At 42.5% G+C, this 16,737-nt stretch overlaps 1 protein-coding gene across 1 annotated transcript; it reads left to right on the plus strand.

Moving 5' to 3' along the window:
* Window positions 1-9,806: 9,806 nt before the first annotated feature.
* Window positions 9,807-10,368, plus strand: LOC122488044 (peptidyl-prolyl cis-trans isomerase A). The gene has a single exon (XM_043589159.1). The coding sequence runs from the start codon at window positions 9,848-9,850 to the stop codon at window positions 10,340-10,342; it is 495 nt and encodes a 164-aa protein (XP_043445094.1). The 5' UTR covers window positions 9,807-9,847; the 3' UTR covers window positions 10,343-10,368.
* The last annotated feature ends 6,369 nt before the right edge of the window (window positions 10,369-16,737 follow it).

Below are 16,737 nucleotides of genomic sequence, written 5' to 3' on the forward strand. Positions count from 1 at the left end.
GGCCCGGCGAGCCAGGGGTCGTCAATCCGCTTATGAACAGGGGGCCAGGCCAATCAGATTCTCGGGTCCCCTCTCTTCGCTAACCACCAATAGGAAGGCTTTTCGAGCCCCACCCACATCAGGGGCCTGGCCCCGCCCCCTAGCTCCTCCTTCCTCTACAGACAGCGGGCGCGAGTCTCCCTGTTTATCAAAACGCAGCGGGTGTGTGAGAGGCGGTGACTGCCGCTCACTGCAGCCTCCAACGAGCTCTTGACCTCGCAGAACCGCCCCTCGGAGGGTGTAACGGCGTGAGTTGCTTCCACTGAGACGGAGACGAAATTTTAGTTCGCAGCTGCTGCAATTTTTAGGCAAGAGCAGAAATTCCTAGCTTTTCTTAAAGTATAGGGACCCATGTTTAACTTCAGTAATTTGCGGATCTCCTGATGTTAGTATTTGTATTTTGAGCATCTGTTCGTTGAGGAACAACAGAAATCTACCATAAATGTAGTAACTTTTAAATTAATTTGATTTTATTTAACACAACAGTTTCTCCATAAGTTTGAAAAAGAGTAGGAAAACAAGTTGGGAACCTTGTTCGCTTTGAAGGGTAGAATTACTGGCAACTTGTACTCTCTGATATGTATTTCTCTAATGTTTGAAAATTCTGCATTTCATAAGCAAAATCTAAGGATAAATGAAAATCCAGAAAGTTGTCTAAATGTGTTTGGGTCAAAGAGAGATATTTCTTCACTCTTCTGCCGGTGTTTGGTGTACATATTTGAATCTTGGGACCCTTTGGCAATAATTGCAGGGCTTTCCATCTCCACTGACCCCAGCGAAGGGTTGTGAGACATGCAAAGGAAGACTTGCAACCTTTGCTGGAAAGGTAGTACAGGAAGAAAAACAGTGAGGAGTGGCTAGGAGAATAGGAATCCCAGGGTGTCCACCCCCTCCCTAAATTCTTTCTACTTAATCATTTGCCCAGATTGTGCTCACGCAACCTTTTAATCTAAGTAGCAGAATCAACAGATTTGACTTTGACCTTCATTTTTGCTTCACTCCAAAGCAAAGAGTTGGAAGTGCCTACAGAAAGGAAAGGAACTGAATAATTTCCAAGCAGATTCTGTCATGTTTCTGGGCATGCTAGCAATATTTCCAGAACCTGGTACAGAGTGCAAGGTTCAGATTTGTAACTGGTATGAAAACAATTTCCCTTCTTTGGCTGTCTCTCCACCCCAACCCTCCACCCTACACCAACCAAAAGGAAGAAGGGAGGAAGCAAGGGGGAAAAATCATTCCAGCTACTGGGACAGTCTCCTAGATTTGGGTTCTCACCCAAATCGATTTATTGGTTTCTGGAGCATGTCCTACCAGATCCTCTCTTTGCAGTTTATTTAGGTTTTAGCTGGGATAAACCTCCTGCAACCAATAAACATAGCCCTACGGATTTCTATAATTAACTGCTGAAATGTGTTCTGCCTTTCAACTATGTCAGCCTACATAGCAGAGCTATGTGCAACACAGGACAACCTATCAATTCATCTCCAGCTCCTAAAGTTTATATCCCAGTCCTCTTGAGATTTTATATCCAATCAGATTGTTTTTGTCATTTTTATTGTGAGCTACTGTTTTTGTTTCTCTAGGTTGTTTATAGGGCTCTTTTCTTGAAAATGAGTATTTCTTTACACAAGGTTGCCTCCTATGAACAACATTTTACTAGGACTCAAAAGGGAGAAAGGGGGAAGCAGCTCAGAAAAAAAGAGCAGGCAGAACTGAAGCTGGGCATGAGGTCTTTTTAGTTTGTGCTTTCTTTAAAAAAAAGAAAACACTAATGTGATGGCTCTGAAAACGGACTGAGTGCATTAAAAATATTTGACTCTTTTTTCTTTAACCAGAACCAGGAGATAAGTCACAGTTTCTCCATATCCCTACATCATGTAGTTCAATGTCTCCTCCCAGAAGCCCGACACTGATTCACAAATTAAGGCTCTAAGATTTTCATAGATGTTTATGATAAGCATTATGATGCTTGCAGATATTACTGTAGTTGCAAAGGCTGTTACTGCCTTTGGCTGGCTTTATTTGATTGCCTTCCTGATATCTTTGTTTGAAGGACATTGCAACTTCTCCCTAGATCTCTGCCAAGTAGTTTTGTTTGAAGTTGTGTTTCAATACGTTACAGGCTCTTCGCTTCTGCTTCTGGGAAGATGGAGTAAGTCTACTTTTCTCTATCCCTCCAAAAAAGTACAACTAAAAACTCTGGACATTATATATAAAACAAATTAAAGAAACTCTGAAAAGTAGAGGAAAAACAGCATACTAGCTAGGGAACCTCAGGACCCAAAGAGGAACACAGAGGTAAGTTCCTGGGTGTTTGTTTAGCCTTATACTCCCATACTGGGTACTAGAGAAGCCAAAAACTAGAACCCTGGGGCACCTGGGTGGCTCAGTTGGTGAAGCGTCCCAACTCTTGATCTCAGCTCAGGTGCTGGTCTCAGGGTTGTAAGTTCAAGCCCTGTATTAGGCTCTACACTTTGTATGGAGTCTACTTAAAAAACAAACAAGCGAACGAACAAAAACCTAGGAACCCCAAAACGCCAAGAGACGCAGACAGAACTGCCCCAGTAAAAGGCTACCCCCTTTAGGCAGAGGATGAGAAAAGGACAGCCTACCAAGACATTAGAAAATAACTACTCTGCTGTAGATAAACAGCAACAGTCAAAACCTATGACTCCCCCCATTCCTACAAAGGCCAAGCAAGGAGCCTAGACTTGCACACTCTATAGGCTATAATGAAACACCCCAACATCCTAATACCCCAGTACCCCTGTACCTCAATCCCACTGGTGTGGTGTCGGAGATGGCCAAGTCGAGAGCCAGGACTTCTATCCCCACTGCTGAATTATAACAAGTACCCCTCCACACACGTGTCCCCATCCCGTTTCTCACAGTGCCGTTGGAGACTACATGGGGAACCTGGATTTCCACCCCTACCTGACAGTAATGAGACACCCCTCCTCCTCCCTGTTGAGATGCAGTCAGAGGAGAGCCTAACTGAGAGTCAAGAGTCGGGACTTTCGCCACTGTCTCCTGTAAGGAGGCCAAGCATCCCCACTGTAACACCAGTGGAGGCCACATAGGGAGCAGTAATGAGGCCCTCTTACCCCTCCCAGCTAAGGAAGTATCAGTGGAAGCCTAGTGGGGAGTTGTAGCTCCTAGTGGGAGCCTAGCCCACCAATAATGAGGACCCCCACCCCTACTCCCTCAATGTCTACATGGGCAGAAGAGGGAACCTACACTTCTACCCTTACCTGGCATTGACAAAGACCATGCACCCTCTATTCCTTTGCCAGGGCAGTGTCAGGGGAAGTCAGGCTCTGCTTTGTTTGTTTGGTTTCTGTTTAAAGATATAATTACCAGAGAGGCCCGTGACATAATTTTGGTAGCCTTCAAGCACTCTGATATTTCCCGTTCAGATGATTTCTACATCTGGCCCAGTTCACCTGTAAAGAGTATAAATCAGTGGTTTGCAATCCCAAATGCATGTTAAACTGTCTTCAGAATACCAAAGCTCAGTTCTTGTCCACAACCATTTTCTGGAGTAAGTCATAGAGCATTTGAATTTGGTTTTAATTTCTTCAAATGATTCTGCTGCACAGTGAATACTGAGAGCCATAGCCATAGTAAAACAAAAGCCATAAAAGATGCTTAGGAACTAATCATGCTGGCAGTGACAGTGGGCATAGAGGAAAAAAAGACAGGTATGAAATATACCTGGGAGGCAAACTGTTATTGCCAATTACTTCCGGAAGTTGAAGCATGCTTGAAAGAAAAATATTCTAGGCAGAGCCCTAGGTTTTTGGCTTGGGTGACTGAATAAATGAAAGTGTCATTGCCCCATGTGGGGAACTGGGTCATGTTGAGTTTGAGATAGATATGTCCAGGGGCAATTGGCCAGTTGAAGAATCCAAGTTAGAAACACATATTTGGAAATTACGGGCTAAAAATGAACAAATCAGGAGACTATAGATGCTGGAGAGGATGTGGAAAAATGGGAACCCTCCTGCACTGTTGGTGGGAATGCAAATTGGTGCAGCCACTCTGGAAAACAGTGTGGAGGTTCCTCAAAAAATTAAAAATAGACCTACCCTATGACCCAGCAATAGCACTGCTAGGAATTTATCCAAGGGATACAGGAGTGCTGATGCATAGGGCCACTTGTACCCCAATGTTCATAGCAGCACTCTCAACAATAGCCAAATTATGGAAAGAGCCTAAATGTCCATCAACTGATGAATGGATAAAGAAATGGTGGTTTATATACACAATGGAGTACTACATGGCAATGAGAAAGAATGAAATATGGCCCTTTGTAGCAATGTGGATGGAACTGGAGAGTGTGATGCTAAGTGAAATAAGCCATACAGAGAAAGACAGATACCATGTGGTTTCACTCTTATGTGGATCCTGAGAAACTTAACAGAAACCCATGGGGGAGGGGAAGGAAAAAAAAAAAAGAGGTTAGAGTGGGAGAGAGCCATAGCATAAGAGACTCTTAAAAACTGAGAACAAACTGAGGGTTGATGGGGGGTGGGAGGGAGGGGAGGGTGGGTGATGGGTATTGAGGAGGGCACCTTTTGGGATGAGCACTGGGTGTTGTATGGAAACCAATTTGACAATAAATTTCATATATTAAAAAAAAAGGAAATTACGGGCTAATAGATGGTAATGTAGGTCATGAGTATAGATGGCATCATTATGAACATTTTATTTTTTATTTTTTCATTATGAGAGTTTTATTTTTTTTAACGTTTTATTTATTTTTGAGACAGAGAGAGACAGAGCATGAACAGGGAAGGGGCAGAGAGAGAGGGAGACACGGAATCTGAAACAGGCTCCAGGCTCTGAGCTGTCAGCACAGAGCCCGACTCGGGGCTCGAACTCCCGGACCGCGAGATCATGACCTGACCGCGAGATCATGACCTGAGCCGAAGTCGGACGCTTAACCGACTGAGCCACCCAGGCGCCCCTCATTATGAGAGTTTTAAAGGAACATGGTTGGGGCGTCTGCCTGGCTCAGTCATTAGAGCAAGCAACCCTTGATCTCTGGGTCATGAATTCCAGCCCCATGTTATGGGTAGAGTTAACTTAAAAAAAATTTTTTTTTAATATTAAAAAAAAAAACCAATAAAGGAGCACGGTTGATGATAAAACTCCAGAGAACACCCTAAGGAAGAATTAGAGCTTGTGAAAACAGAGGGAGGGGCCAGAGGAGGAGAAAAACAGGGAGCAACATCAGAGAAAAGTCCAAGGCAGGAGAAAAATTCAAGGGGGGAGTATTTCACAGGGGGCAGTTATTATCAAATAAGTGGTAAGGCAAGTGCAAAGATAAGTCTTTGTAGGCTTTTGCAACCAAGAGTTTGTTGGCTTTAGTAAGGGAGAGCAGATATAGTGAAACCATGGAGCCAGATCACAGTACGTCAAGGAGAGAATGACACGTGGCAAAATGGAGAAATCAAGGCAGTGGTTACTGTCCACTTATTCAAGAAACTTGGCCTGCGAAGGAAGGAAGAAATGAGAGGGAAGTAAATTCAAACAGAGGCTTTTATTTATGTGTTTTCATTTGAAAGGGGAAAGACATCTGAGTACGTTTAAATGCTAAGAGGAAGAAGTAAGGAGACTGAGTTGAAGGAGGGGATGCCGGTAGATAATAGTTTGGGGGTTATCACTGAATAATCCCCAGGATTCTTCCTCTTCAATTAAAAAAAAAAAATTCTTTCTCGTTTAGTTTCTATGTGAGACCTGTAGTCAAAAGAAAGCATGTCGAAAGCCTCAGTTAATAAAGCTGTGGATTTTCTTTCCAGAACAATCCTACAAACACAAGTATAGTGAGGTATAATAACTTTTTTTTTTAATGTTTATTTATTTTTGAGAGAGAGAGAGGCAGAGCACGAGCGGGGCTCGAACTCACAGACTGCAGTATCATGACCTAAGCCAACGTCAGACACTTAAATGACTGAGCCATCCAGGTGCCCTAATAACTTTTAAAAATATAGATCAAGGGGTGCCTGGGTGGCTCAGTCAGTTGAGTGTCCAGCTTCAGCTCGGGTCACGATCTCACAGTTGGTGGGTTCGAGCCCCGCATAGGGATCTGTGCTGACAGCTCAGAGCCTGGAGCCTGCTTCCGATTCTGTGTCTCCCTCCCTTTCTGTCCCTCCCCTGCTCACACTCTGTCTGTCTGTCTGTCTCTCAAAATCAATAAACATTAAATTTAAAAAAAATTTTATAGAAAAAAAGAATTGATTACAGTTCTAATCAGAGGGACAAACTAGTTGCCAATTCTTGTTCGCTTGTGGTTCCTGTTTTCTATTACCCGATGATACAAAAATGACCATGGGTTGAGCAGAAGCCCCAGTCTACTCAATGACTTTCTGCCCTAAGTACTCATCCCTTAGGGAAATGAATCTTGACATAGGTAACATTCTGGGTGCCCATTCAGATCAAAAGTATAACTTTTGGTCAAGCATATATTGAGACTATATTTATCCATTGTTCCAATTTTTTTTAAGAAGCACTTAAAAAAAGCATGCTTTCGGATCCATAGGTTGTAAAGCTATAAATCTACCAGAAAGAAATAATCATAGAAGGATATGTTCATAGAAGTGTTATTTATAAAAGGAGGGACAATAAAAGTATACAAAAAGGAAGGACTAGACTAAACATATTCTGTTACCTATAGACTGTAGAGCCCTCTCCCCCAATATCTGCTCTTCCTTTCTTCCAGGATAATAGAATTTCTAGCTGGAGACGTGGCTAACTAGCATAAAAACTGAATTTCCCAGCGTCTGTTGCAGGTAGGTTTGGCAATATAACTAAGTTCTGGCCATTGGGACATAAGCATAGTAGAAACCAAGAGAATTTAACTTCTGTCTTGTTAACTCATTGTTATTTTGTGGTTTGGGTCACTCACAGACAAACCGAATGCTAACTTATAGATACATACACGTTTATGAAAACATTTACTTATGTATTTATGTATTTATTTCTTTAAATGCTTATTTATTTTTGAGAGAGTGCGAGCAGGGGAGGGGCAGAGAGAGAGGGTGACAGAGAATTCCAAGCAGACTCCCCACTGTCAGCACAGAGCCTGACATGAGGCTCAAACCCACAAACCGCGAGATCACGACCCGGACATTTAACTGACTGAAACACCGAGGCACCCCTATGAAAACATTTAAAATATTGTTTCCTAAAAATGTTTATTAGTACAGGAAAATTCCCCTTATATAATGTTAAGTGAAAAAAAAATCAAGATTCAAAACTGTTCTTGCAATGTTTTGCAATTTTGTATTAAGTATGTACATATATGCATAGGAAAAAAGTAGGATTAAGGATGTTTTTTTCTTCTCTCTGATTTTCTTTACCTTTCCAACCTCACCATCCACAAAAATCAATTCCAGATGAATAAAAGAGTTATGTATGGAAAGAAAAACTTTAAAGCTATTTGAAGAAAATATGGAAGAGTATCTTTGGAATAAGGAAAAATTTTTTTCTCTTTTTTCGAATGTCTACTTATTTTTTATTTTTTTTAACTTTTTTTAATGTTTATTTATTTTTGAGAGAGACAGACTATGAGTGGGGGAGGGGCAGAGAGAGAGGGAGACACAGAATCTGAAGCAGGCTCCAGCTCTGAGCCGTCAGCACAGAGCATGGCGCAGGGCTCGAACTCACGAACCATGAGATCATGACCTGAGCTGAAGTCAGAAGCTCAACCGACTGAGCCACCCAGGCGCCCCGGAATGTTTACTTATTTTTTAAAGAGAGAGCACGAACAGGGAAGGGGCGGCGGGGTGGGGGGTGGGGGCAGAGGATCCAAAACGGGCTCTGCACTGACAGCAGCAAGCCTGACGCAGGTTCAAGCTCATGAACCATGAGATCATGGCCTAGCCAAAGTCCGATGTTCAACCAACTGAACCACCCAGGCACCACAGGAGGAATCTTTTTAACAAGTCACAAAAACACAAACAATAAAAAATGTATTAATACATTCAATAGCATTATAATTAAGAACATCTGCTCATCGAAATATAACAAAAAATAAAGAAACAAGCCACTGGGAAAAGATGTTTACAACACATAAAACGATCAAAGGATCAGTATCCAAAATATAAATATATTTTTAAAAGTTTTTATTTTTAAGTAATCTCCACACCCAATGTGGGGCTCAAACTCACAGACCCAAGATCAAGAGTCACATGCGACACCAACTGAGCCAACCCAGGTACCCCACCACAATAAATTTTTTAAATCCTACAAATCAACATGAAACACATAAACAACCAATAGAAAAAGAAGTAAAAGATTAAAAAACGGGCATTAATAATCATGAGATGTATATTAAAATCACAATGAAGAGGTGGAGGAACTGGAACTTTCTTACCACGGGTAGAAGGAGTGTAAATTAGGTCAACAACATTGGAAAATTCTTTGGCATTACCCAGTAAAGTTGCCTAAACTCAGTAATTCCTCTCTTAAATATTCAGTTTAGTGAAATGCATCTATATGTTCATCAGGAGTCCTATGCAGGAAAAAATCATATTATTGTTCCAGTGGCAAAAAACTGGAAACAATCCAAATATCCAACAGAACAGGGAAATACATAGTGGTATATGCATAAAAAGGAATGTCATTTTAGCAGTGAGAATGAATGCAAATCACTGTTCTCACTAACATGCATGACCCTCAAAAACAATGTTGAGTGAGTCGCAAAAGAAACAATACCTTTTTATTTTTTTTTTTTTTTAGGTAGGCTTCATGCCCAGTGTGAATCCCAACACAGGGCTTGAACTCATGACCCTGAGATCAAGACCTGAGCTGAGATCAAGAGTCCAACACTTAACTGACTGAGCCACCCAGGCACCCCGATAGAAAAAATAGAGCTCAGAACAGGCAGAACAAAAAGTATTTCTTTGTATGATTATATACACATGTAGTAAAACAATGTTAAAGTAAGAGACTGATTAACACCAATTTTGGTGTAGAGGTTACCTCTGAACAGGAGGAAGGGGAGGCAGGATGATTAGGAAGAGGCACATGGCAACCTACAAAGCTATTAGCCAAATTCTGTCTCTTTTTTACAAGGTTATTTATTTATTTTGAGAGCGAGAGAAAGAACAAGTCAGGAGCTGTCCACTGTCAACACAAAGCCTGACTTGGGACTTGAACACAGCAACCGCGAGATCATGACCTGAGCCAAAGCTGGACACTTCGTCGACTGAACCACCCAGGTGCCTCAGTGAAGTTCTGTTTCTTAAGCTTGTGATAGATACGAGCAATCGTTTTATTCTTCTTTAAATAATAATGTCATTGGGGCACCTGGGTGGCTCAGTCAGTTAAGCGTCTGACTTCGGCTCAGGTCATGATCTCACAGCTTGTGAATTCAAGCCCCAAGTTGGGCTCTGTGCTGACAGCTCAAGAGCCTGGAGCCTGCTTCAGATTCTCTGTCTCCCTCTCTCTCTCTGCCCCTCCCCCACTCACACTCTGTATCTCTCTCTCAAAAAAAATAAATAGGGGCGCCTGGGTGGCGCAGTTGGTTAAGTGTCCGACTTCAGCCAGGTCACGATCTCGCGGTCCGTGAGTTCGAGCCCCGCGTCCGGCTCTGGGCTGATGGCTCGGAGCCTGGAGCCTGTTTCCGATTCTGTGTCTCCCTCTCTCTCTGCCCCTCGCCCGTTCATGCTCTGTCTCTCTCTGTCCCAAAAATAAATAAAAAACGTTGAAAAAAAAATGAAAAAAAAATAAATAAACATTAAAAAAAAATAATAAGGCCTTGCAGACGCCGCCGCCCCGGAATTGCCCGCACCTCTTAGCCATGGTCAACCCCACCGTGTTCTTTGACATCGCCGTGGACGGCGAGCCCTTGGGCCGCGTCTCCTTCGAGCTGTTTGCAGACAAAGTTCCCAAGACAGCAGAGAACTTTCGTGCTCTCAGCACTGGGGAGAAAGGATTTGGTTACAAAGGTTCCTGCTTTCACAGGATTATCCCGGGATTTATGTGCCAGGGTGGTGACTTCACACGCCATAATGGCACTGGAGGCAAGTCCATCTACGGGGAGAAGTTTGACGACGAGAATTTCATCCTGAAGCACACAGGTCCTGGCATCCTGTCCATGGCGAACGCCGGACCCAACACGAACGGTTCCCAGTTTTTCATCTGCACCGCCAAGACCGAGTGGTTGGATGGCAAACACGTGGTGTTTGGCATGGTGAAGGAAGGCATGAATATCGTGGAAGCCATGGAGCGCTTTGGGTCCCGGAATGGCAAGACCAGCAAGAAAATCACCATTGCTGACTGTGGACAAATCTAATAAATTTGACTCGTGTTTTATCTTAAAAAAAAAAAAATAATAATAATAATAATAATAATGCCATTATTAAACATGTATATATCATACACTCTTGTGGGTATATTTTATAATTTAAAAGAGTTCTATAAAAGGAACAACTTGGAGCTAATTTTTTTTTTTTATTCTTTTATTTTGAGAGAGATAAAGACAGTGAGAGTGGGAAAGGGGCAGAGGGAGAGGGAGAGAATCCCAAGCAGACTCTGCTGCCAGCACAGAGCCCGACACGGGGCTCGAACCCACGAAGCCGTGAGATCATGACCTGAGCCGAAACCAAGAGTCAGATGCTCAACCAACTGAGCCACCCAGGTGCCCCATTGGAGCTAATTTTTAAAAACCTAAGCACATATCCCTAGCGTGCCTGAGAATGTACATTTGTTAAGGTTAGGACACCCTTCATGGGGATCATTTACAGGTTCAGACAAATTATTCAAAGAAATCAAGGTGTTTTATATATTCTTGGTCACAGAGCATGACGATGAACAGAAAACTTCCCAGTCTCATTTGCAACTAAACATGGCTATGTGACTAAATTTGGGCTAACAGGCTATGAGCTGAAGTGCTGTGTGCCACTTCTAAATCTTTCATTAAGTTGGACCTCCTTGCCCTGGACATTTTCTTTCTAATTCCCCCATGTATTGAGTTTGAACCATGTGGTTGAAGATAATACTCAGGGAGTGATGGAAAAAAACCTGCATCTCTGATGGAACCTGGGCCTCTGTTCTTATGGACCAGGATTACATGGATAGCCCTGTACCTCTTACCTAGACTATACATTTAAGTCCCTATACCCGGAAATCGTTTTTTGCAGCAGGAAGTTGTCCCTTGATTAATAAAGCCATTGTCCTTCTTTATATGTTCCTTGGAAACATCTGTAAATAAGGCATGACTCTGAAAACGGAACAGTGCACGTGTGGTATCATCATGGAAAAGAGCAGCTGCTTCCACGCCTTAGAAATTTCACTTTCTCACTTCCTAGGAGTTCCAGGCCCTGACACCCTGGGACAAGTTGGCTAAAAACCACAAGAGACCGAAGCTGACACCAGAATGCACATTGATTAATTTCCTAGGTAAATTAAAACAGCAACACCCACGCAGGCATAATTAGCACATTCCATCCCCTACAACCAAGCTACACGGAAAGCTAAGTCATCAGAAGTTGTTTCAGTGACTTGGCAGAAAATTGTAAAGTTCATGTGGTAAACTCGTTCTCTCCCCCGAGGGAGACCGGACGGGAATATAGAAGATGGCTTCCTGAGCATAAAATCAAAACAAGAGGAAACAGGTGAGGTAAGTGTATAGCGATGATCCTTTTACCTTGGAAACTGGAGTGACAGGAGTAAAATAAAACCCCCAAATCTCTTATCTTTATCTTTACATCTGAAATGGCGTTGCAGCTGGGAGCAAAAATAGGTCAAAGGCAGAAGGTAAGGCTTCCTTTTCCTGACCCTAACCCTATATCCTCCCACAGATGAACAACTGACACATTCTTTTTTTCTTTTTAATTTTTTACTTTTTTTTCTTTCCTTTTCTTTCTTTATTTTCTTTTTTAGAGAAAGAGAGACAGTGTGCAAGTGGGGAAGGGGCAGAGAGAGAGGGAGACACAGAATCTGAAGCAGGCTCCAGGCTCCAGGCCCTGAGCTGTCATCACAGAGCCCGATGCAGGGCTTAAACTCACAGACCATGAGATCATTGGTAACCGACCGAGCCACCCAAGCGCCCCATTGACTGACACATTCTTAAGATGTGATAATAACTTCAAACTGGTTACACTGCAGTTTTCTGAGCCTTCAAGCTATCCTTCAGGTTTGTTTTATAGCTAAACTCCTGGATTTTTTTATTTTATCTCCTTTACTAGTTATCAGGGCATATCGTGATAGCCCTGAAGTATGTAGAACAGCCCATGAATTCACTTTCTAAGAAAACAGTAATTATATCTTATAACAGTAATAATAACATCTGTAATTTTTTGAATGTGTACCATATGCCAGGCACTGTAAGTTCTTTACATGGATTAATTCAGGTTTTCCTTTTAACAACCCTAGGAAGTAATTATAATTATTATTTACATTTTAAGATGAGATGATCAGAGCATAAAGAGGTCATTAATTTGTCTAAGATCACACTGGACTCAAAACCAAGCAATCTGATTTTAAAGTCCATGCTCATTTTCTGTCTCAAAAAAATCAGGTCACCTTCCCATTAACAAATTAAACCCTGCTTTTTTTTTAATGTTTATTTATTTAAAAAAATTAATCTTTATTTATTATTGAGAGACAGAGAGGACTGTGAGCAGAGGAGGAACAGATAGAGAGAGAGAGAGAATCCCAAGCAGGCTCCATGCTGCCAACACAGAGCCCTATGCAGGGCTCGAACCCACAAACCACGTGATCAGGACCTGAGTTAAAATCTAGAGTTGGATGCTCAACCGACTGAGCCACCCAGGTGCCCCTAAACCTTGCTTTTCTGGGAGACAGAAAAACTGATGAGGCCTCATAGGGCTTTGTTTAGTATATTTTTGAATATTTGTTACTTAAAAAATATTCAGTGCTATAGCTAATCTACCCTGTCCATAAAAATACACAACTTGCATTTTCTAGGGTTGAAAAATGAAAATCCTTCTTAATGACTCCTTCCATACTTTTTTACTCCTCTATTTGTGAACATTTTGCCCCTAAAATGATTCCTGACTGCTGCTGTATCAAGAATGGTATTCTGGTGCACCTGAGTGGCTCAGTCAGTTAAGCATCCAATTCTTGGTTTCGGCTCAAGTCATGATCTTGCAGTTCTGTGAGTTTGAGCCCCTCATCAGGCTTTGCGCTGGCAGCTCAGAGCTTGCTTACGATTATCTCTTTCCCTCTCTCTTTGGCCCTCCCCCACTCATGCTGTCTCTCTCTCTCTCAAACAAATAAACTTCAAAAAATGGTATTTCTTAAGACATTCATTACAGCAAAAAGATACAAAGCAAAAGCAGTGAAGGTAAAAGGTACATGGGCAAAATCCAGAGGAAACCACATGCAAGCTTCTAAGAATCATCCCCCAACGGAGTCACATGGGATACACTTAATTCCCCAACAATGAGTTCTGATTACATATGTAAAATGTTGTCTACCAGGGAAGCTCATTAGAGATTCAGTTCCCAAAGTTTTTACTGGAGGCTGGTCACATAGGCATCCACTACCTAGGACAAAATTCTAGACTCCAGAAGGAAAGCAGGTGTTCAGCATTAACCACATCATCAGTACAAGCACTTTAGGTTCAGTGAGCCATTCTTATTAGTTAGGATGGTGGGAACCCTTCCCAAATCCAAGATCCCAGGCACTCAACCAAGGGCTAACCTTGTAAGGATACTTTTCAAAGGATAGCATTTGGTCTGCGGAATTAACGCTTTTTTGAATACCTAAGGAAGCACAAATAAAGGAGATCTGGTAGAACACGTTTAAGGCAAAGTCCTTGAGGGAGAGCCAGGAGTCTGAATCTGCAGCTCCCAGATATATTGTCAAGTCCAAAGGTTCTGCAGCCAGACAGTGAATGAGAAAGAAAACCAAAGATGGGAAAGCAAGCAGGAACCTGATTGAATTAAAGCCCACTGATGGTTTTGATCAGAGGCAATTGGTCCCAAATGCCGCTGTGTGCCCAGGGTACCCCTCCTGGTGCACAGCTGAATCAACTGCTTAAAACTACAGAGTCAAGTCTGGCAAATGCTCTCCAGATGCCCCAGACCATGGCAAAGACACATCAGGGAAGAAAGCCTGAGGCTGGTCACTGAGGTGAGTATTGTCTTGGAAAGCCAGGGTCATGCCAGTTTTGGGGGCCTCGCCCTTCCCACTGTTCCAACTTCTTTGGTACCAGGCAGAGTCTAAAGTCTCTACAGTGTTTGACACATATCTAAGCAACCGTTCTGAGTATCACAGAGGCTGACTTCCGTGGACAGTATTCCCATAACATATAGCCAACTGTTCCTACATCTGTCCGTGCTTGGCAAAGCTCTGGAAAAACTCTGACAGCAGTGTGATCTGGGAGAAAGGAAGTCCTCCCATACAACTCTAGCCAGTTATATGTCCCAGCAGACAAAGCTTGGATCCAGGCCTTTCTGCTGTGCCAGGATGCAAACTGAGAGGGCCACTGGGACCCTTTCAAGAGAACTAATTTGACTCATTAGGGAATCTAATAGTCCCATATGCAACATAACTTCTTTCATTAGTCAGACAAATAAAGGATACTCTTGACCAAAAGATAAGTCAGTGATTCCCAGGGAGCTCTTATTCCTTTTCCTGTCCCCTAAGCCTGCTAGGGATAGTGTCATACAATTTAATCATAAGCCATCTTTTTTTCTGTGGGCCTATCTCAGGCGTGATGGGGCTGCTGATAAAGATAATTTATCTGTCATCTGTTCCCGCTCATGCTTGGCACTCGACACTCAACCATGCACCTGCAAGATGCACCTGAACCATGTACCTGCAAAATATGGTGAAATAGCATAGACCACCAAATGGTTTCCTTTCCTACAGAGCCCTTATACTTGTAGCTCATACTTGTAAGGCATTTTAAATCCAGGTCCAAGTCGATTTCCCCCTACCCTACACCGATGACGAAGGATCCATGAACCAAGTGCTAGAATATTTCAGATTTCAGCCATCATCTTCTTTTTTTTAATAGGTCATCTTCTTGGGGCGCCTGGATGGCTCAGTCGGTTAAGCGTCTGACTTTGGCTCAGGTCATGATCTCACGTTTCATGACTTTGAGCCCTGCGTCAAGCTCTGTGCTGACAGCTCAAGAGCCTGGAGCCTGCTTCAGATTCTGTGTCCCCCTCTCTCTCTGTCCCTCCCCCTGCTCACACTCTGTCTCTCTCTCTCTCTCTCTCTCTCTCTCTCTCAAAAACAAATAAACGTTTAAAAAAATTAATAAAAAGAAAAAAAGAATTTAAAAAAATAGGCCATCTTCTTAATAGAGGTGGCACCACTCACTTTAAAAGTATTTTGACGCTTTACAAAAATTTTTACAAGCATATGGTAAAATTCAAGCAGCATGAAAGGACAATGAAAGCGAATGTCCATCTCATTTCAGGTATCGTCCACCTCTCTAGAGTCAACCGTGGACTCATTTCACACATGTATATGTATATGTTCTTGTTTCTATTCAAACACAAGCTCAATATACACATTGTTCTATTGTGTTCTATTGTTCTATTGTTTTTGAACTTTGGGTATATTTCACGGAGATCATTTCAAATCACATGTACAGATTTATCTCATTCTTTAAAAAATTTTTTAAACGTTTATTTATTTTGAGAGAGAGACAGACAGAATGTGAGCAGGGGAGTGGCAGAGAGAGACACAAGCACAGAATCTGAAGCAGGCTCCAGGCTCTGAGCCGTCAGCACAGAGCCCAAAGTAGGGCTCCGACCCTCGAGCTGTGAGATCACGACCTGAGCCAAAGTTGGACGCCCAACCGACTGAGCCACCCAGGTGCCCCTATCTCATTCTTTTTAAAGGCTGCATGATATTCTATTGTATGGATGCACCACAATTCATTTAACTAATTCTGATTTTTTGCCACTGTGAATAATGGTGAAATGAACATCCTTAAATTGACATATTTGAAGAAGATGTGAGTACACATGTGAGGATAAATTTCTAGAAATATAATAAGTGGGTCAGAAAGTATATACACTTTAGAATTTAATGCTTATTGTCAAATTGGTAGAATCCCTTCACAAGGGCTTTGGCAGTAGCCAGTAAAATAAAAGATGCATACGCTTGTTTTTTACACGGCAGAATATTTAATGTCTGTAGATGTGCCTCATCCTCCCATTCTTGTTGTGATTCAACAGCCTCCCCTAACTGGCAGTACTAGAGAAAACATGGGTACTTTTTCTCAGCAGTATTAAGGCCCTGGTTCTCTTGACTTGGAAATGATTGCAGGTGAGATCATTCCACAGCATGCCTCAGGCCCCTCTGCTCAAGGAAAGTAGCCCCCCAGTTCTATAGGACTCCTGAGGTCTCCTGTTCTTCTGCAGCCTGGCACTGGGAGCGGTGCCACTGGAGATAGTGGTAGGCTTGGGCACTGCAGAAGTAGTCCCCATGTACAGCGAAGAGCATCATGGAGGTAAAGAAGGTCTTGTAGCCAATGTCAGCAGGTTGCTTGGCAGTTGATATGTTGTCCCCACCTAGGACTCAGCTCTGGACATGAGAGTGGGCACCATGTGCCCAGCACAGCACAGATCCACTCCACTGAGCCAGATCCACACATGTATGTATATAAATGCGAGTTAGTTAACATATCGTGTAATGATGATTTCAGGAATAGAATTTAGTGATTCATCACTTACATGTAACACCCAGAGCTCTTCCCAACAG

Source organism: Prionailurus bengalensis, chromosome A2 (genome assembly GCF_016509475.1).
Source record: "Prionailurus bengalensis isolate Pbe53 chromosome A2, Fcat_Pben_1.1_paternal_pri, whole genome shotgun sequence".
Taxonomy (NCBI): Eukaryota; Metazoa; Chordata; class Mammalia; order Carnivora; family Felidae; genus Prionailurus; species Prionailurus bengalensis.

Bases quoted from the DNA above. Each gene is read 5' to 3' on its own strand.
- LOC122488044 (XM_043589159.1), top strand. From the start codon at position 9,848: ATGGTCAACCCCACCGTGTTCTTTGACATCGCCGTGGACGGCGAGCCC.